Source organism: Peromyscus californicus, unplaced genomic scaffold (genome assembly GCF_007827085.1).
Source record: "Peromyscus californicus insignis strain IS unplaced genomic scaffold, ASM782708v3 Scaffold_8__1_contigs__length_139910024, whole genome shotgun sequence".
Taxonomy (NCBI): Eukaryota; Metazoa; Chordata; class Mammalia; order Rodentia; family Cricetidae; genus Peromyscus; species Peromyscus californicus.
This window is the reverse complement of record NW_026294606.1, coordinates 88,061,949-88,081,275: the sequence shown is the minus strand read 5'-3', so window position 1 is coordinate 88,081,275 and position 19,327 is coordinate 88,061,949. Positions and strand designations below refer to the sequence as shown.

General features: G+C 53.5%; 3 protein-coding genes across 3 annotated transcripts in view; 1 reads left to right on the top strand and 2 right to left on the bottom strand.

The window, feature by feature from the left end:
- The first annotated feature begins 8,740 nt into the window (after positions 1–8,740).
- Positions 8,741–14,954, top strand: Cdt1 (chromatin licensing and DNA replication factor 1). Its single transcript, XM_052728755.1, has 10 exons — positions 8,741–10,513; positions 11,015–11,158; positions 11,237–11,388; positions 11,886–12,083; positions 12,176–12,321; positions 12,468–12,568; positions 12,960–13,148; positions 13,495–13,638; positions 13,721–13,922; positions 14,305–14,954. Exons 1-10 carry the CDS (start codon positions 10,298–10,300, stop codon positions 14,463–14,465), a joined length of 1,653 nt encoding a protein of 550 aa, XP_052584715.1. The 5' UTR covers positions 8,741–10,297; the 3' UTR covers positions 14,466–14,954.
- A 259-nt stretch (positions 14,955–15,213) lies between these two features.
- On the bottom strand, positions 15,214–18,115 carry Aprt (adenine phosphoribosyltransferase). The gene is made up of 5 exons (XM_052728266.1): positions 17,965–18,115; positions 17,728–17,834; positions 16,618–16,751; positions 16,390–16,468; positions 15,214–16,277 (listed from the first exon to the last, which is right to left on the bottom strand). The coding sequence occupies exons 1-5, from the start codon at positions 18,042–18,044 to the stop codon at positions 16,135–16,137; spliced, it is 543 nt and encodes a 180-aa protein (XP_052584226.1). The 5' UTR covers positions 18,045–18,115; the 3' UTR covers positions 15,214–16,134.
- Galns (galactosamine (N-acetyl)-6-sulfatase) overlaps positions 17,728–19,327 on the bottom strand; it is a 36,480-nt gene continuing 34,880 nt past the window's right edge. Inside the window, exon 15 of the transcript XR_008215751.1 lies at positions 17,728–17,834. The gene's annotated coding sequence lies outside the window, so the exon portion shown is untranslated. The remainder of the gene's footprint in view (positions 17,835–19,327) is intronic.

Below are 19,327 nucleotides of genomic sequence, written 5' to 3'. Positions count from 1 at the left end.
CACACACACACCCCAAATAGACGTTTTTCAAAAACTAAAGAAAAATAAGGTTGGTAGTGGAGACCCTCTGGGAAGCGTGCCAGCGGGGCGTGTGGCCAGGAGCCTTTGGCAAATTACTAACAGGAGTGGGATGGGGGCAGGGGCGAGTGTTCAGCCCACACTCATGTGAGGAAGATGGGGGACGGCAGCCAGATTAGTCATCAGCATTTTCCAAATGAGTTCTGCATCAGAAGGGTGTCTGTGGTTACGATCTAGGCAGTGAAACCAGATCAGGACCGGAGTGGGGATTTGGGAAGGACAAGCCCAAACCAACCAGAGAATGATGGCCCAGACCCAAGCCCAGAGCTGCACTGAACCACACAAATGTCCCAGTGAGGTTGTTTCTAGACAGGCCATAGAGGAGCTGTAACAGACAACCTCTGTCCAGCCTTCCATGGCCCTGAACTATTGCACTATCTCTAAAGAGCAACAGTAACTGAGTGGCCCTCCCAGGGAGGGGGCGGGCTTTCCAATAGAGGCCAACACTGGACCCAAGTGAGCCAGAGACAGTGAGCACCCGCTGTTAGCCCTACCACCTGCTCTCTAGCCTGGTTAGTGTTCTTGGCCTCTCCACGCCCCCACTGCACCCCATCTCCTCAAGGTCTGGCTCCCCCATCCTGGCGCTTGGAGGCAACGAACCACAGCATGGCCTCTTCGGGGCCTGATCAGAGCCAGGAGGGAAGGGACAGGCCTGTGTGCAGACGTGGCTACCCCTCCAACTCAGCCTTTTCCTGCCCACAGCTGGGTGTGGAGGCGGGGCTCTGTGCAGGGGTGGAACTGCTCACGAACTCAACCCCTTCCTCCTTTTCCGGAAGCTCCAGGAGGGGTTACAAAGAAAGGCCGGTCCCCACTCTGGAAGCCTCTCCTATCTCTTCGTGACCTGGCTTTCTTCAGGCTGAGGGTGCCCAGGTGTCTCCCGGCCCCTGGGGAAGAAAAGTTACCTCCTTTTCAGGGAGGGGCAGAAAGTGCACCCATGCTGGCCACAGTGAGGATAGCCTTCTTCCTGTGCCCCAGGGGCCCAGGTCAGGAGCAGAGATGAGAGGTAAGGACTTGGGCATCCAGGCCCTAACTATCCTTACAGGTGACAATGACCAGTACTTACAGATCTCACGGTAACCAATCTTTACATTTAACTACTATGCATCTGCACAGTAGCACCTCAGAGAGCACCCAGAGTGTTTCCCTCTGTCATACAGTCACCTGGATGCCATTTATGAGCCCCTTAGCTGCCCTGGTCACCACCATGTCTGGACATCTAAGGTGGATGAACCCTGTGTCAGCCCTACCTCCTGGGTGTGACCATGATGACCATAGATCCGAGAGCTCCTGGGCTATCTCAGTGACTTGGCATGCCCAGGGCCAACACAGAGAATCACAAGTTCCAGGCCTTTGACACCACTGCAAATGCTAACTACCAACCCCAACCAGCAAGCTGCACACCTTGTATCCATAGACAGTAATGAGTTCATACCAACCCCAACCTTAATCATGCCCCTCCTATACCTGCTTTCTGCTATAGCTCTTTGTTGGCAGGGAGAATAAGATGGTTGGGACACACTTGTACCCACATGCCCATTTCTAATGGGGCATAGTTGCCCTTTGATAGCTATGGGCAAATACCCAAGTCCTGAGTGGTGGCCAGCTCTTTAGAGTAAGTACCCTTGAGTGTGACTGAGTGCCCAGCTTCATGGAGATCGCCCAGCCAAGACCAGCCTCTAGGGCCCTGTCTGTCCTGCTTGGTCCTCCTCACTTCTCCCACTGTTCCCTGAAGGACTGGCCTCAGAAGAATCCTTGCCAAAGCCTTCAGCTCCAGTTCTGCTTCCCTTGTGTTCCAGGTGAAGAGTCCCCAACCCTTGGCTTGGGTGTGGGCTCAGTGGTCGAGTGTTTACCTGCCACGTGTGTGACACTGGCTTCCATTGGTAAGTGTATACACTGCCCTGTCCCCTGACACAGTCCCTACTGTTAGGTGTCAAAGAAACCCGGGACAAGTCTCACTCTACCTGTGGCTTCTCTCAGCACTTCTCACCCCACCCCCTACCCTAATCTCCCTCCTAGGGGCTGGCTCCCCCACTCCCCAGGCTTCTGATCCTATATAACCTCAGCCATTTTGGTTACACGCTCTCTTGACCTCCTTCTCTACCCTTTCCACTCTGCGACACACACACACACACACACACACACACACACACACACACACACACACCACCATGGCCCAGTTCAGCCTGCTGTCCTGGTTCAGTCTGGACCCTTCCAGACGCCTCTGGCTGTGCTCTCCTTCATATCTACAGCAAACTTCCTCAACCATACCTAGGGGCGGTCATGTCCTCATATTTTTTCATTCACCTACTACAGCGGTTGCAGAGGAAGGTAAAAATAGACCTCAAAGCCGGGGTCCCTGCAGGTTTAACACCTCACTTCTGAATGTAGCATTCCCCACTACCGCTGCCTGTGGCCTCTCACTCTCCGTTAGGGCCTCTCTCTCACCTCTGGATTCTTTGAGCCCTCCACGGAGCAGGTCTTTAATTATGGTGGGTTTGTTGCTATGCAGGGGAAAAACAGGGCCATCAGTCAACAGGCCCAGTGCCTCTGCCAGCACCTGGCATGCTTCACTCCCGCTGGCTGTGAAGGTTACCCTACTAAAGAAAGACTGGCTCAGTGAACACCCATTACCTCAGCCCTGAGCTAGCCTTTAGACAGGTCACTGAGAGATAAAGTTCCCTCAGGCCTCCTTCATCACCTCCTTGTGCAGGGGCACATCTGAGGCCTGAACCAAGTCAAGATGAAATATAGATACCCTCTCAGAAACCTCTCAGGCACAGCTTGGTGCAGGAATGCTGAGAATCCCCTCCTAGATTCCAGGTCGGGGATGGACGGCCTGGAAGACCAGAATGTGCTCTCAGGGGTGGGGCCCACAACTGGCTCCTTCTGCCATCTGCCTGTTTATGTCCCTCCCAGGGCCTGGGACCTTCCTCTTTCCCTCAAGTGTGTCTTTCTCTTCCTCCTTACCACAGACAAGACTTCATCAAAGGCCGCTAAAGGTCACAGGTCCAGCCACATGACTTCAAAGCTAAGTGTCCCAGCCTAGAAATTGTGCTCCTTTCCCAAATGCCTCACCTGTCACTGTGGCACATCACACTAACTGTGGGTGGGTTCTGTTCTTCAGCACTGCCCAAGAGGCAGGCCTACACAGGCTTATAGATCACCTACTGAGGCAAGTGGGTGAGCACTTTTTCAGTTTCACATGCAGGCCCTATACACGCCGCATCTGACCTCAGGTTTGTTTTGGGTTTTTTGTTTTGTTTTTTTGAGACAGGGTTTCTCTGTGTAGCCCTGGCTGTCCTAGAACTTGCTCTGTAGACCAGGCTGGCCTCAAACTCAGAGATCCACCTGCCTCTGCCTTCCGAGTGCTGGGATTAAAGGCATGCATCACCAAAATGCCCTGCTTTTTTTTCCCCTTTGTTTTTGAGATAAGAGTCTCACACTGTAGCTCAAACTTGAGGCAATCCTCCTGTCTTAGCCTCCTGAGTGACTTTGTCTTAAATGCTATCCACCTGTGAAATAAATGCTGTGGGCTTTTTCAGAAAATTATATCAGCTGCTCTCTAGCTCCCAGATCCATGCAGATTCCCTGCCAGAAACAGGAAATCAAGCACTTCATATGGACTGGAATGTCCTAGGAACCAGGGGATCATGGAAGCTTCCTATAATGTAATAGACCTTATACAGCCAGCCTCCCAGAAGCTGCAGATGCATAGGAGTTGGCTATTTAGGCTTGCTGGGACACTTAAAGCGGTACTCTAGAAAGGTGCTCTGTGAGGTCTTCTGGGCCTCCGGGAGCTTCTGCTCTTCCTCCGGGGACTATGAAAGCATAGGAGCAGCAAAGCAACAGCAACCCAGGAGTTCCTGTTGGAAAGGGTGCGGGGGGAAGGGACATGGGGATGAGCCTGCTTGTCTCACCATGCTCAGGCCCTGGCTTCCTTCTAGAAGCTCTGTAGTTTGGGGAAATATTGGAGTTACTGCCAGGGCTTTATTAAATTATTCAGACAGTTTCAGGGTTTTTTTTTTTTATAATTTTTTTATTTAAATTTTTTTCTCTCCTTTTACATACCAATCCCTGTTCCCTCTCGCTACCCCCCCCCCCCACCTCCCCTCATCCCACCCCCATCCCCTCCTCATAGAGGGTAAGGCCTCCCTTGGGTAGTTAACACAGGCTGGCATATCAAGTTGGGGCCAGATCTAGCCCCTTCCCACTGCATCAAGGTTGAGTAAGGCATCGCACCATAGGGAATGGGCTCTAAAAAGCCAGTTCGCATACCTGGGATAATTCCTGGTCTCATTGCCAGGGGACCTACAAACACATCAGGCCATGCAACTTTCACCCACATTCAGAGGGCCTAGTGTGGTCCCATGCAGGCTCCCCAGCTGTCAGTCCAGAGTCCATGAGCTTGGGTCAGCTATCTCTGTGGTTTTTCCCATCATGATCCTGACACCCCCCACCCCCCCCACCCCCCCACCCCCACCCCCCGCTTGCTCCCATAATCCTTCCTCCCTCTCTTCAACTGAACTCCAGGATCTTGGCCAAGTGCTTGGCTGTGGGTTTCTGCATCTGCTTCCATCAGTCACTGGATGTAGGTTCTATGATGACAATTAGGGTAGACACCAATCTCAGTATAGGGGAAGGCTAGTTCAAGCACCCTCTCCACCACTGCTATGAGTCTTAGCTGGGGAGTTTCTGGGGTTCTTATAATTCAAAGACCCTTTGCCAAGAAGGAAAGGCTAAGTATGTGGTCACTGGTGGGCAGTGGTGGGGAGCAGGTGGATAGAAACAGTGGGGGACCTTAGCCCAGCTGACCAGTGGTCCTAAAGCAGGGCACCTGCACCCAGAGCCCTGAGATCCAATTGCTGCACCAAGTACGTAAGTATGTGACCTTCCACCAAATTGACCAGGCTCTGCAACCAGGGCCCTGTGGCATAGTTGGCCCTGTTAGCTGACTGTGCCCCTAGTGAGGATTCTGTGCCCATGGAACTTGTTCAGCTCCACCTGTGGTCAGGGTGGGTTGCTGTCTAGGCTGCCACCGTAAGTCATTTCCTGCTGACTAGAGTCTAAGCTAGGCTTATCACCATGCCCTACTTCCACCAAGCTTTACAGCGCCATTTGAAATAGGAGGTACAAGAGAGGAACTGAGTGCCAGGAGGTTCAGGGTTCTATCGAAGGCTATTCAACCAACAGAGATGGAGCTATAAACACAACCAGGATGATAATGGTAGTGGTGAAGATGGTGGTCTGATGATGAGGATGGTAATGGCAGTGATGGTGGTGATAATCAAGATGATTTTGGTGATCAATATTAGAGAAAAATGTCAAATGTCTCATTAAAAAAAATTCTGTTATCCAGGTGTAGTGGCGCATGCCTTTAATCTTAGCACTTGGATGGCAAAGGTAGGTAGATCTCTTGTGAGTTTGAGGCCAGCCTGGACTACACAGTGAGTTCCAGGACAGCAAAGCCAACATAGTGAGACCCTCTCTCAAAAATAAAATAAAATAACAAAGGTGTCCACCTTTAATCCCAGCATTCTGGAGGCAGGTCGATCTGTGTGAGTTCAAGGCCAACCTGGTCTACACAGTGAGTTCCAGGACAGCCAGGGCTATGAAGAGAGACCATGTCTCAAACAAACAAAATAATAAATTATTTATTTATTTTGAGAGACACTTGGGGCATAACTGATATAACTTAATTACTATAAGTGCTGGGTTTTTTTTTTGTTTTTTTTTTTTTTTTTTTTTTTTTTTAAGACAGGGTTTCTCTGTGTAGCTCTGGCTGTCCTAGAACTCACCCTGTACTTCAGGCTGGCCTCAAACTCAGAGAGCCATCTGCCTCTGCTGGTTCGAAACGTATGCACCACCACCACCACCACCAGGCTATTACAGGTATTGCAACCTAGTGCTAGAGAGATGGCTCGGTTATGAATCCTGGTTACTCTTTCAGGGGACCCAGTTTTGATTTCCAGCACCCAAACGGCAGCCCACAGCCCCCATCTGTAATTACAGTCCCAGGGGATCCAACATCTGGCCTCCACTGGCAATGCATGAATGTGGTACAGAGACATACAAGCAGGCAAAAGACCCATACAAAAGCAAAAACCAAACTTTGACAAAATGATTGCCACCTGATTCTTGCTACTTTTTGTAGTGTACTAGGAAAACTTGAAACCACACAGCTCACACTGCATTTCTGTTGAAGAGGGCCATGTTAGATGCCCACATAAGGAATGCAATGGTTACTTGTCAGCTTGACAGAATGCTGATCCACCTGAGAGGCAGGCCACTAGGCATGCCTATGAAGAACAATCTTGATTACATTAATTGGGGTTAATTGGAAGACCCACCCACTATGGGTAACATCATCCCTTCGGCAGGGGATCCTAGGCTGTATAAGTAGAAGAAGCAAGCTGAGGACAAGCATCCGTTAATTCTTTGTTCTCTGTGCTTGACTCGGATGTAATGGGACCAGCTCCCTCTCAAGCTCCCTACTGTTGTGACTTCCTGTCATGACAGACTGAAGTCTCAAGTTGTGAGCTGAATAAACCCTCTCTCTCTTGAGTTGCTTTGTGTGAGGGTATTTGATCACAGCAACAGAAAGGGAGCTAAGAGGGCTAAGGGCAGAGTCAGCCCTCTCCCCATCTGATACTTCCCGAAACCAAGTGTGAGAAGAGGGCTTTGTCATCACCGAGGTAAAAAGGAGGCGCAGTTCCTCCTCCCCCAGGTCCTGCAGGAACCTTGCTGTGAAGCAGGTTCCACAAGACAAGACGCCCTGGTACTGGTCAGGAGACTGAGTCTTGGAGGAAGAAGAAACTGCTGGTGTCGCTCAACCTGTGGCCAGCAGTAGCATCTTCTCCATGGATCCTGCTCTAGCTCATCCATAATGGATTCTAAGGTTGTCTGGCAGACAGGGAGCCAAGCGCAGATCAATCCTGGCTGAGACCCAAATGCCTTCATTGAAAGTGAAAGCTGCCTGTCTCTACATGGCCTCAAATCTTGAGTTAAAAGCCAAGACCACAAAAAGCTCCTCCGTGGCTGCAGGTGACTCACAGATCCTCAGCAGGTCCCCGAGGGGTCCCATGTTGGTCCAGCCATCCGTTACAGTTTCCTGTCTGGGAATGTGAAGGAGAGCAGCAGATGGAGAGCTGGAAGTGGGAGGAGAGAAGGTCCAGCTCCCTGGCTCACCAGCTGTACGCCTGGAGCCTCGGCTTCTTCACCTGCACATCGGTATGACCCAGGGAAACCACTCCAACGACAGGAAGCAGGGCTCTCTTCGGCAAACCGGGACCGAAGCCATTCTCTTTCAAAGTTGAAGCCAGTGAAATGCTGCAGTCACACCTTCTTGTCCTTGTTCCTCATGGATGGCACTGGGATGTAACCGAAGAGCAGAGCCGCAGCCATTCATTCTGTGCCTGTATTGAGGTTGGAGCTTGGCAGGGAGCAGGGCTCAGGGGACCACAGTGGGTTCTAGGGAAGTTAGGCAAGGCCAGTGTTAGGATCCTGCCCTCACTCCCGCGCATGTGCAGCTCGGGGTCTTGCGTCTTACATCATCAGCGGGTGCTGGCGACTACGTATCCGCCTTAAAAAGCTGGACACGGACCCCCACCCTCTCTGTGTGTTCTCTCTGTTCCCGCTCTGCTCCTGCCATCTTCCTTTCTCTCCAGGCCTGGCTCTCCTCCCTCCTATCCCCTCTTTCTTTCTAATAAAGCTCTTTGTAACTCTGGCAGTCGTGGCCGTGGCCTGTGCCCCCCCCCCCCCCCCCCCCCCCCCCCCGGATAACCAGCGCCACTTATCATAACCATCAGCCAGAACACGGCTATCGTCAATACCGAGGACCTATGGCAACGCTAACCATCCTCAGGGGGTGAGAAAAAACGATGATGGTCTTGATGACGACGACGTGAAAGCGGCGATGACTTACTTTTTCCGTTGCTGTAACAAAATACCCATCAGAAGCCACTTCACAGGATTGAGAATCACCATGGACACACGCCGTTGGGTGTGTCTCTGAGGATGTTTCCAAAAGGGGTTAACTGAGGAGGAAGGACCCATCCGGAGTGTGGGGGGCACCACTGTATGGACTAAATGAAAAGAAGGAAACTGAGCATCAGTACTCATCTCTCTTGACTGTGGCTCACCGCACCCAGCGGGCCGGCCTCTTGTTCCCACTGCCATGCTTTCCCTGCCTTGATGAACGGTATCATCACACCATGGGCTAAAAAAACAAACTCTCCCCTCCTCAAGTGGCTTTAACCAAGCCTCATGTGGATTGTTTTCTTTTTTAAAGACAGAGACTCAGCCGGATGGTGGTGGCACACGCCTTTAATCCCAGCACTCGGGAGGCAGAGCCAGGCGGACCTCTGTGAGTTCGAGGCCAGCCTGGGCTACAAAGCGAGATCTAGGACAGGCACCAAAACACCACAGAGAAACCCTGTCTCCAAAAAAAAAAAAAAAAAAGGGGGGGGGGGTGTCTCTCTATGCAGCTCTGGCTGACATGGAATCTGGTCTACAGAGCGAGTTCCAGGACAGCCAGGGCTGTTACACAGAGAAACCCTGTCTCAAAAAACAAGAGAGAGAGAAAGGAAGGAAGGAAGGAAGGAAGGAAGGAAGGAAGGAAGGAAGGAAGGAAGGAAGGAAGGAAGGAAGGAAGGAAGGAAGGAAGGAAAGAAGGAAGATCAATCCCTCTTGGACATGCCCAGAGGCATGGTGACTCTAAATCCAGCCAGGCTGATGATGAAGATTAACCCTCACAGTTGGGCAGGCGACACAGTTCAGATGGTCAAGTGCTGTTGCCTGGTATGTAGAATGCCTTGGGTCCTATTCCTTATCACTGCAAAAACAAAACAAAGGGAACCTATTCCAAAACACCCGAGTTGCTGTGTTTGGAGCTACACCTGTTTGCTTGCTGTCTTACCTTGAGAGAGGCCACTAGCACACAGGGTGGTAGGTAGTTCCTACCCCCAGAGCATTCTCTAATCCTAGGAGAATGTTTGATTGGCTCAGCCACGCATCACTGATCTAATCAGCTGTGGCCAGGAGGCAGCTGGCTTTGTCCTGTCACTGAGGCAAATCAAGACTTTCTGAGGGGCTCCAATGCTGTGTCATCCCAAAGGCCTACTTTCCAGGGGTGGCCATACAAATGTAGAATGGTTACTATGGCTGCTCCTATGCATCCAGAAGGGACGCTGGCTCTAAGGCCTCCAGGGCATACCACATTCATACTCAACTCATGAGTTGAGAGCACCAAGTCTCGAAACTCTCACTATTTCAAGTCCTGGTCCTTCATCCCACAGCCGCAGATGCATTTTAGACTGATGCTCTGGACTGTACAAGCCCCCACCTCCCGGGAACTATCTTTCGGTCCTTACAGCTAACCAGGTCTCCCAGGTCCTGATTCAGCGCTGTCCCCTCCCCTCATGCCCTCCCTCCTCCTTGGGAGCCACCTTTGCCTAAAACGGGCATGGCCATTCCCTCCAGGAGTGTTGGGAACACTGGGTGGCGGTGACTGAGGAAAACAGATGATGAGGAAATCAGTCCTTCGGCGTGCCCTTCCTGATTGTCCATGCCTCTAGTCCGCTTCCTGCTCTGGAGCCCCTCCCAGAGCCGACCTCTGCACTCCATAGCCCGGATGTAGCAAGAGAAACGAGATGCTTTTGGAGCCTGTTCGGCTGCGTGAGCCGTCCAGGGTAGATTCATCGCGCGCCTGGGACCAAATATTCAGCAGTTGCTTGTAACTCAGATCCAACTACTTTGCTGGCTTGCGAGACCAGGCTATTACTCTGCAAACAGGAGCAGAAGTGTCTTCTTTCATCCGATCGCCTCTTTGCCTGGCTAGGAGCCACTGGCTCGTAGCCGCCCCACTTCGCGCTGCGAGCGACGTGGATTTGAGACCCGTACGCGCCAGAGCCTAGCTAGCGCGCGCAAATGACGGAGAGCGCATGTGCTGTGCCGCACGTCTGCGCGTCAGCGGTCAGGAGTCCAAGCCATTCCTGCCCACCCCCACCCCCGGCCGCTCCCTTTCTCGTTTGCTCATTCCAAAGGTACGGCAGAGGTCCGGCGTGACGCATGCGCGTCTTGGTGCAGACTAGCGCGCATGCTCTGGAGTATGCACATTTTTTTTCCCCCCTCCGAGAACTGTGCTTGATGGTACGGCCTGGGCGGGGCGAGGCAGAAGCCGCGAAATCCGCGCGAAATCCGCGGGAACTAGCTTTTTGGCGCCATGGCGCAAAGTCGTGTTACCGATTTCTACGCGCGCCGTCGCCCGAGCCTTACTGCTCCGCGGGCCAAGTCGGCCTGTCTCACCCCGAGCCCCAGTGGGCTTGTGACCCCCGAGTTCACCCGGAGCAGCAGCCGCAAGCGTGCTCGTCCCGCCACCGAACCCAGGAGCGACCAGCCCGCACCGCCCGCGCGCCGGAGGCTGCGGCTTCCTGGACTGGTGAGGCGTGCGTGGCACCCCAGAGGACCCCTGGTTAGGAGAGGAAACCCTGGCTATCGGGCACTGAGGCAGGGGACTGGGCGCCAAGCCCGAGGGAGGAGTAGAGTCTCGATCAGGCTGGCTACTCCTTTCTTTCCTCAGGGGAACCAGCAGCTGCGTGCAAGAGGGGTCTTGGGCTTGTTGGGAGGCTGCAGCAGGCAGGGGTTAGGGGTGGGTGTTCTGCAAAGAATTGGGCTGGAACTTCTGAAATGGAGAGAAAACACAAAAGAGTCAGGCCTGGAAGCTGCTTCAAGGAGGAAGAGGCCCAACAAACCAGGTGGATCTTTCCTGTGTCATTAGACGCCTCAATTGGCAGGCATTCCCCCTAGAGCCTGGCTCCAGCCCTCCGGGTCTAGTGAACTGACAACCTGGTTTTTGGCTCTGCAGGCCAGTGCTCTTCCTGCAGAGCAGGTACCCCCCCTCCCCCACCTCACCCCCAGTGTATTGATCCTTAATTACCAGGACTCCTGCTCCAGTTCCCCAGCTGATCCCAGCTCTCCAGCTGACCCTGGCTCCCCAGTAAGCCCATCTCCTGTCAAGAGAATAAAGATCACCACTGCTTCCGAAGGTCCAGGCCTTTCTGCCACAGCTCAAAAGCAGGACAAGGTAAGGTTGGACTGAGAGGGTAGGCCGTGGGCAGGGCGATGGATAACGGGTAGAACTGACAGCACCTCTTGTCCCTAGGTCTCCTCAGAGGACTCTATCTCTGAGCTCCAGTCCTGTCTGAGGCGGGCCCGTAAGTTGGGAGCCAGGGCTCAGGCCCTGAGGGCCAAAGTCCAGGAGAATGCTGTGGAGTCTTGTACGCCAGATGCCAAGGTGCCCACAGAGCAACCATGGTGAGTCCTAGTGGGCCACGAGACAAGGTCCAGGGGAGGACAGGCTGTTAGGCACTGTGGGGCTTGAGTGGGTGGGTGGCCTGGGTGCCGTGACTTCCGGGGAGACGATTAGTGTGGCCACGAAGCTGGGAGCCAGATTGCCTAGACAATAGATATACCACGTATCTACTCCTCACCAGCACTATGCCCTTCTCCCCCACCTGAAAAGGACATGGTCACTCCTGCCTTTGGCTCATTCTAAATACTATGGGCAGCTGTGGACACTGTGCCTATGTCTTTATCTGCTTCTCCAAGCTGAGGGTGCTGGGCAGGCAGATGAGGCAGAGATGATGTGTGGATACTGTCCTCACAGGCAGCAGCAGATCTGCAAGGACTTTGCAAATGGGTAGTTAGTTTTGAGGCTTTGGTTGTAAAGGGCTCTGTTACCTTGTTGTCTGGTGGTGGTGGGGTCACATTGTGTGGTTTGGTGGTCTAATGAGACTGCTTCCCGTTGACAGTGTCGAGAAAGTCCCTGCCTACCAGCGCTTCCATGCCCTGGCCCAGCCTGGTCCCCCTGGCCTTATCCTGCCCTACAAGTATCAAGTGCTGGCCGAGATGTTCCGTAGCATGGACACCATCGTGAGCATGCTTCACAATCGATCTGAGACTGTGACCTTTGCTAAAGTCAAGCAAGGTGTCCAGGACATGATGCGCAAGTGAGTGGTGAGGGAGAGTGACTTTGGTTGCCCTTGAAGTCTGATGCCGGTCTGCGTGGTCCTTCTGACCCAGCCCTCTCTTTCTTCTGTAGGCGCTTTGAAGAGCGCAATGTGGGCCAGATCAAAACCGTGTACCCCACATCATATTGCTTCCGCCAGGAATGCAATGTCCCCACTTTCAAGGACAGCATCAAGAGATCTGATTACCAACTTACCATAGAGCCCTTGCTGGACCAGGGTGAGTCTTTGTCGAGGCCCTGGGTGTGCTCACTAACCTTGGCCTTGGGGGTGAGCATGAGGTGTTGGTGTCAGGCCTCGTTTTGGGATTTCAGTCGCAGGTGGGCAGCTGGACGGACCTGGGCTCACCGTGTTTTCTTCTTACAGAGGCTGGTGGCAGTGCCACGCAGCTCACAGCCACGTGCCTCTTGCAGCGCAGGCACATCTTCCGACAGAACCTGGTGGAGCGAGTCAAGCAGCATCACAAAGTGAGTGCTGGGGTTCGTGGAGGCCATTGAGCAGGTTCAATCCCTCTGTAAGCGGACAGTGGTCTTAAGTGCCCTGTTCCCCCGTCAGTGGCTGTCCTGACTGCAGATAAAAATTTCTCTTAATCCCTTGCTATGGATATCTTAAAATGTGAGGGGGTTGATTCCATTGCTGACCCCTTCTATGCTATAGGCTGGAGCTGGGGGGTCAGGATTTCCTTGAGACCCTGAGAGGGTTCTCATGTCACTGTCAACCATATCTATATGCTAGGAACACGCCTCTTTATACCTGGCTGTGTACTTAGACAGAGAAAGGCTAAGTTGTTTGTTTGCCCGGGGCTTTTTTTTTTAGCTGGAATTGAATTGAGTAGCCCAACACTCTCCTTCCCCCCAGGCTTTCCTTGCTGCATTGAACCCCCCCATGGCCGTGCCTGAAGACCAGCTGACCCGCTGGCACCCCCGCTTCAATGTGGATGAAGTGCCTGACATTGAACCAGCCGAATTGCCCCAGCCTCCCGTCCGGGAGAAGCTCACCACCGCCCAGGAGGTGTTGTCCCGAGCCCGCAGCTTGATGTCACCCAAGGTGAGGCTCTCTAGCCTCTAAAATTCATCCCTTTCTTCTCAGGGAGTATGGTCAGCAGCGTGACCCCAGTGGGTGGAGGTAGCAGCTAGTGCCTCTGGGTTCGTTACCTGATCACTTTCTCAGCTAAGGGCACAGAAATAAGATGTGCCCTGTACCCTCTCACACTCACACGTACACACACACACACCTCAACAGCTCAGCTGGCTGTGTATATCTGCTAGTACTCCAAGACTAGGGAACTTGGCCTGGAGAGAAAGGGGATTCCTGGATGGGCAAAGGGCTTCCGCTCACAAGGCTGGGGCAGTTAGTCACCGTTTGTGACATCTGTCCTGTGCCTACTCTGCAGATGGAGAAGGCCTTGAGTAACCTGGTCCTGCGTTCTGCGGAGCCTAGTAGCCCTGGGTCGTCCTCTAGTCCAGCACTCCCAGCCACCCCACCAGCTGCCTCTCCCAGTGCCCTGAAGGGTGTGTCCCAGGCCTTGCTGGAGCGGGTAAGTCCCGGGTAATGGGGAGGGGGCCTTGGGGACAAGAAGGGTCCTTGGTAACCATTTGTTGCTGACCCATTTCATACAGATAAGGGCCAAGGAGGTCCAGAAGCAGCTGGCACAGATGACCCGGTGCCCGGAACAGGAGCTCCGGCTGCGGCGGTTAGAGCGCTTGCCAGAGCTGGCCCGTGTGTTGCGTGGTGTCTTTGTGTCTGAGCGCAAGCCAGCGCTCACTATGGAGGTGGTCTGCGCAAGGATGGTGGACAGTTGCCGAGCTGCCCTGAGCCTGGGTTTGTACAGAGCAAGAGAGGGCTGAGGGTGGGCGTGGTCAAGCTCACTGTGTCCTTGGCAAGAAGCTGGGTCCATTTCTGACCAGGGACAGTTTGCTTGCCACAGACTTGTTGGAATCCCAGTTTGGCCACCTAAGGCCTCATCTCTGCTTTCAGGCCTGCTCACCAGGCTTGGTGTATGTGTGTCTTGCCCTTGCTGTTCATTCCCCTGGTGCTTGAGAGCAGTGCCCAGGGACCCCCAGGCCTCTGCTTGGCTCCACTGCACACAGCCGTGGTTAAGCCTTGAGAAAGGCCTGTTGGGGGCCGGGGTGGGGTGGGCTGGCTAATTGAGCCGAGCAAGTCATCCAGGCCCCATGCTTAAACCCACAATGCACTTCTGCAGGGGAGATGGAGAAGCACGTATTGCTCCTATCTGAGTTGCTGCCAGACTGGCTCAGCCTGCATCGCGTTCGGACTGACACCTACATCAAGCTGGACAAAGCCGCTGACCTAGCCAGCCTCACCGCCAGGCTGACCCACCGGGTCCACACTGAGGGGCTGTGACCGAGTTCTTCACCGGCTGGTCTGTTCCCTTTATCAGTACAGCACATACGAGCTTCCCTCTCCGTGTCGCAGGCCCCAAGGGCCTACTGCCAGTATGGGCAGCAATTGTGCCCATGGGTCTCAGAAAGTGTTGGTGTTAAATTGGTTCCCGAGGCTTTGGTACCCCAGGCCCAGCACTTGTGTGAGTGTTGGGGAAGTAGACTGGGGGAGCAGAGTATGTTGGATGTCCATCCCACGAACTACTCGTCTAGTCAAGGTCCAGATGGAAGCCCTAGGCTAGCCTAGCCTGCTCCTCCGTGCTCGTGATAGCTGTCTTGCTTAGAGCCTTAAGACCCACAGAGAACTTGGACTTCTGGCTAGATTTCACAAGGACAGTGAGTTCTGAATGGCAGAGTGAAATTGGGCCTTCTGTATATAATAAAATCATGTAAATAAAAGTACTACCGAGACTAAACCGAACAGGTCACCATAAAATCCCTTTAAATAATGCCCTGCTGTTGTGCCGTGTTTTCTTCTGTGACTAGCAAGACCAGGCCAGTAAAAATCTGGGTGAAAGCAATCTTGCTGGGGATGTGGATGAATGGCAGGGTGCTTGTCTGGCACCTGCAAGGCTAGTTCTGTGCTAACAACCTGGTATTGCTGCTCAACAAAATAGGATTTTAAGGTGGTTACTGTACAGTGCCCTCAGGCCCCCAAGGAATGGCCCAGAAAACTCACAGATACTGGTGAAATTATTAAGGCCACTCCATGTAGTTAAAAGGGTTTATTTAGTGGCATAACTTACAAATGAAGGGATAGGTAGGTTGCAAGGTCTGGGAAAGACGGAGTGCAGTCCGGTGGTGTTCTCTGGAGAACTCTGCTCGGTCTACCTCCAGGGTCCAGGAACCAAGAGAGGTGGCCCATCCGGATCTTGGGTCTTCAGTGGTCCTCTCTTGGCCCCGTCTCGTAGGCGTGACAGTTACCACTGAAGCCTCAATGGGGTTGGAACTTCCAGATCAAAACTGGAATGGCTATCCACTACATCTCCCCCTTGTGTCCAAATAAGAAGGTTCTAACCTAATACAAGACTATATACAAAGGAATAGTTATCGAATATTGTCCAGGAATAATGAGGGATAATGACCTAGATAAGATGCAACTACAACCAATGCGAACATTATCAAGCAAGAAACATACTAATCCAGAGAAGTCTAGAGCGTACATAAATGGCATGTTACAAAGATCATTCCAAAAGGTGTCTTATCCTAAAGAACCTGAATCTAATACTTAGTGGTCGGCATCAAAGGGAGGGTGCTTCCTAGGGGGCTGTGGCTTCACTACAGAGCTGAGTCTGCTGGTTTCTACCTGTTGAGGTCCATAAGCTGACGTTGAGCCCCTCCCCTCCCCCCCCCGACATGTCACCTGTGGAATGGGATCCATGCAAGACAGTAAGCACTGTAGGTAACAAACTGTTTATTGATCTTGCTGTGTCATAACCTACAGCAGCAGCACAGCTCTGCTTCAGGACTCGGCACATACAGAAAGTGCAAGGGCCCAGGTGGTCCATAGGCATGGCGACCAAGGAAAGGGCAGCTGGTGGCTCACAAAGGTCACTTGGGTGCCAGGGCCGAGCCGCTGTCCAGTCAGAGATGCTGGGGGCAGGAGTATAGCAGCTATTCCAGCCCCTTGGTCATTCATACTGCAGAAGAGAGAAGAATGGTACGGGCCCTAGCTTCTCTCTGCCCTTCAGCGAGGTCAGCTCCACCAGGCTCACACACTCCACCACCTCAGCCCGTAGCTGGCCCAGCAGCTCGCAGGCCGCACGCATGGTTCCTGGGGGCGAAGGGACAAGGAAAAGAGAAGGTAGGGTGGCTCTTGGCTGAGTCAGCACTCCAGATAAGGCTTGTCCCTTTGGAACCTGTTTATGCCTTAGAGTGGCTCTTACCTCCAGTGGCCAGGAGATCATCTACAACAACCACCTTCTGCCCAGGTTCTAAGGCATCTTCCTGGATTTCCAGTTCAGCCTGCAGACAGGAGGCGTAAGTCTAGGAGCTAACAAGTGACCACCACCCCTAGCCTTCCCACGTTGCCTGGTGGTATAAACCTGGCCCAATGTCTCAACCTCTCTGAGCTCCCACATTTGCCCCTAGACAGCTACCCACTGCCCAATTACCTTGCCATACTCCAGAGCATAGGAGACTGACACTGTGGGGCCCGGCAGCTTTCCGCGCTTCCGGATGAGCACACAGCCCAGGCCCAGCTCCTGAGCTAGGGAGGGGCCAAACAGGAAGCCCCTGGAGTCTAAGCCTGTTAGGGTGAGAGGACAGTGTTGGCTGGGAATACTAGGCCTTACTAGCTACAGCTAGAAAGCTGATGGCTATTGGGCAGCTTCTTAGCATTGGGGGTGTTATGTGCCTTCTGTACAGCTCAGGGGCACTTATGGTGGCTTTTGCCACCTCTCAAACACATCGGCCCAGGAGCACTCTACAGTACGGGGGTACATGACTCAGGTCACCTCTGGGGAGGCCTGAGCTGTAGCGGGGAGGAAGCATGCCCTAATTCTTGGAGCATGGTCAGGGGGTACCAATAGGAAGTGAAATGGGCATCATCACTGTGGCTCCTGAGCACTTGCCTGGGCTACCCTGCTCTCTGGGGTTCTTCTCACCCTCTAGGACATGTCCAACTTCCCTGGTGGACATTCAGCTACCCTAGAGTGTTTCTGAAGTCCAAGCACGGAGCCTGGTATACGGCAGGTGTTAAGCACAAGATTGTGTCGGGAAAGGAGAGAGACTCTGGCATAGTCCTGAAAGAAACAGCCCCTGAGGCTACCAGGCTCTCGGCCTGCCCAGGCACGCCCCCGTCTGTCCCAAGGCTACCGCATTTTTTAGCAGCTAGCTCATCCTAGAAGCTGCCCCTAGCAAGGATGCCCATTTGGAGGTTCCAGGGCCTTCCTCAAAGTTCTCCTGAAACACACATATGCTCCTTACAGTCCTGCAGCCAGACTGCTGGCCAGACTCATTCCCTAAGGGAGGCAAGGCTGGCCCTGAACAAGGACAGAGCAGAGTTCATCTCTAGTAGGAACAGGCACTGAGGGCGGAAGTCAGGACCTAGCAGGGGTAGGAGATGGAGTCGTCATCTAGGGTCAACAAGGGACCGACACAGGGAGGAACAGGGTGCTAAGGGAGGGGTCAGGGTGGGTGTGGGGTAGGCTGTGGGTGACACGAAGGTTAAAAGGAAGGGCCTGGATAGTGGGGGACCAGCACGGCCTAGCGTGGCCACTCGCCTGCGATGTAGTCGATCTTGCCGCCATGCGTGGACTTAAGGTGATTGGCCAGGAGGCGGATGGAAGCTCGGAAGGAGTCGGGGTCCTTCAGGAGGGGCGAGATATCCCTGGGAACAAGGACAGGCTGGTGACCGGGGAAGGCTGAGAGGAGGCCCGGCAAGATCCCCGAGACTGCCCAGGCGCCTGCGCCAAGAGCCGAGCGCTGGGCGCCAACGCCTCGCGGGCTCGTGACCGCACCTGAACAGCACGCCAGGGATGGGGAAGTCGGGGAAACTGCGGATGCGCTGTGCCACTAGCTGCAACTCAGGCTCCGCCATATCCGCGTGCACTCGAGAAAGGGCGGAGGGGTGTCAGCAGGCTAGGGTTAAACTAGTCCCGGGAACAAGGGCGGGGCATCCTTGGTGGGCGGGGATTCTAGGGCGGGGCGTCCTTAGGGAGAGGTCCAGCATGAGGGGCGGGAGGGGCGGAACCAGGAGGGGGCGGGCCTCTGGGGGAGTTGGTTGGGGGGCTGGTGGCCTCTGGCAGGAAGTAGCACATTTGCTCGAACCCTAGGTGACGTCAAACTGGAAATCTAGGGTTATTTCTGGGTGGAAAAAGAATACACGCCTTGGTACCCTTTTTGGGTTCTGGCTCCTGCACTCTTTCAGTCCCGCTTCTCCCAGGGCCAGCTTTCTGGACCTGGAGGGGTCGGTGCGCATGTTACCACAGTCCCTTTGCTCTGGCACGCAGTGCAAGGGGACTGAAATTCAGTCCCTGCTTTCCAAGAATTAGCCAGGAAGGGAGCTGGTGGACAGTTTCAAGCACAGAGGTGCAAGTGCATTGTGTATGGCCTGGAGTGGAGAGGAAAAGCAGGGTAGCACGTCGGGGTGAGGGGTGCTTACCTTGAGGCCACAGACCCTCTTGGGCATCTGTACCCTCGTTTGGGGGAGAGGACCCGAAGATCTGGACAGCCAAGAACAGAATGGGATCTACCTGCCCAGACACAAGACTGTCCTCGGAGTATAATGGCCATTATCATCTTCAGTGTGGTATAGTGAATAAATATCCCCCAACAAAACTTATCTGGGGATCAGAGGACAGAGCCAGCCACTAGAGTACACAGAGAGGCCAGACAGTGGTGGAACACACCCTTAATCCTAGCATTCAGGAGGCAGAGATCTGTCTGGATCTCTGTGAGTTCAAGGCCACACTGGGAACTGAGCCAGGCAGTGGTGGCACACACCTTTAATCCCAGCACTTGAGATCTCATGCCTTTGCTTGGGAAGCACATATACCTTTAATTCCAGGAAGTAATATGGCAGGACCCAGAAAGGTATATAAGGCGTGAGGAAACAGGAACTTGCTCTCTTTCAGTGGAGGATTCTGTAGGGGTAAGAATCTAGTGGCTTGCTCTCTGCCTCCCTGATCTTTCAGCTTTTACCCCAATATCTGGCTCTGGGTTTTTTATTAATAGGACCTTTTAAGATTCGTGTTACAGTGCAGCTGTAATTACTCAAAAGAAAGCCTCCGGATTGGACCTATGTTCTGTCAAAGGAGAGGGTGTGAGAAAGGTCTAATAGATTCCAACCATCCCTTTCCTGACCCCGCTCCCTGCCTGCTG

Coding starts and splice junctions, on each gene's coding strand:
- Cdt1 (XM_052728755.1), top strand. CDS start 10,298: ATGGCGCAAAGTCGTGTTACCGATTTCTACGCGCGCCGTCGCCCGAGC. Junction 12,569..12,959: donor GAGTCAAGCAGCATCACAAA/GTGAGTGCTGGG, acceptor CCTTCCCCCCAG/GCTTTCCTTGCTGCATTGAA. Junction 13,639..13,720: donor CCCAGGCCTTGCTGGAGCGG/GTAAGTCCCGGG, acceptor CATTTCATACAG/ATAAGGGCCAAGGAGGTCCA.
- Aprt (XM_052728266.1), bottom strand. CDS start 18,044: ATGGCGGAGCCTGAGTTGCAGCTAGTGGCACAGCGCATCCGCAGTTTC. Junction 17,835..17,964: donor ATCCCTGGCGTGCTGTTCAG/GTGCGGTCACGA, acceptor CCTTGTTCCCAG/GGATATCTCGCCCCTCCTGA. Junction 16,469..16,617: donor ATGCTCTGGAGTATGGCAAG/GTAATTGGGCAG, acceptor TCCTGTCTGCAG/GCTGAACTGGAAATCCAGGA.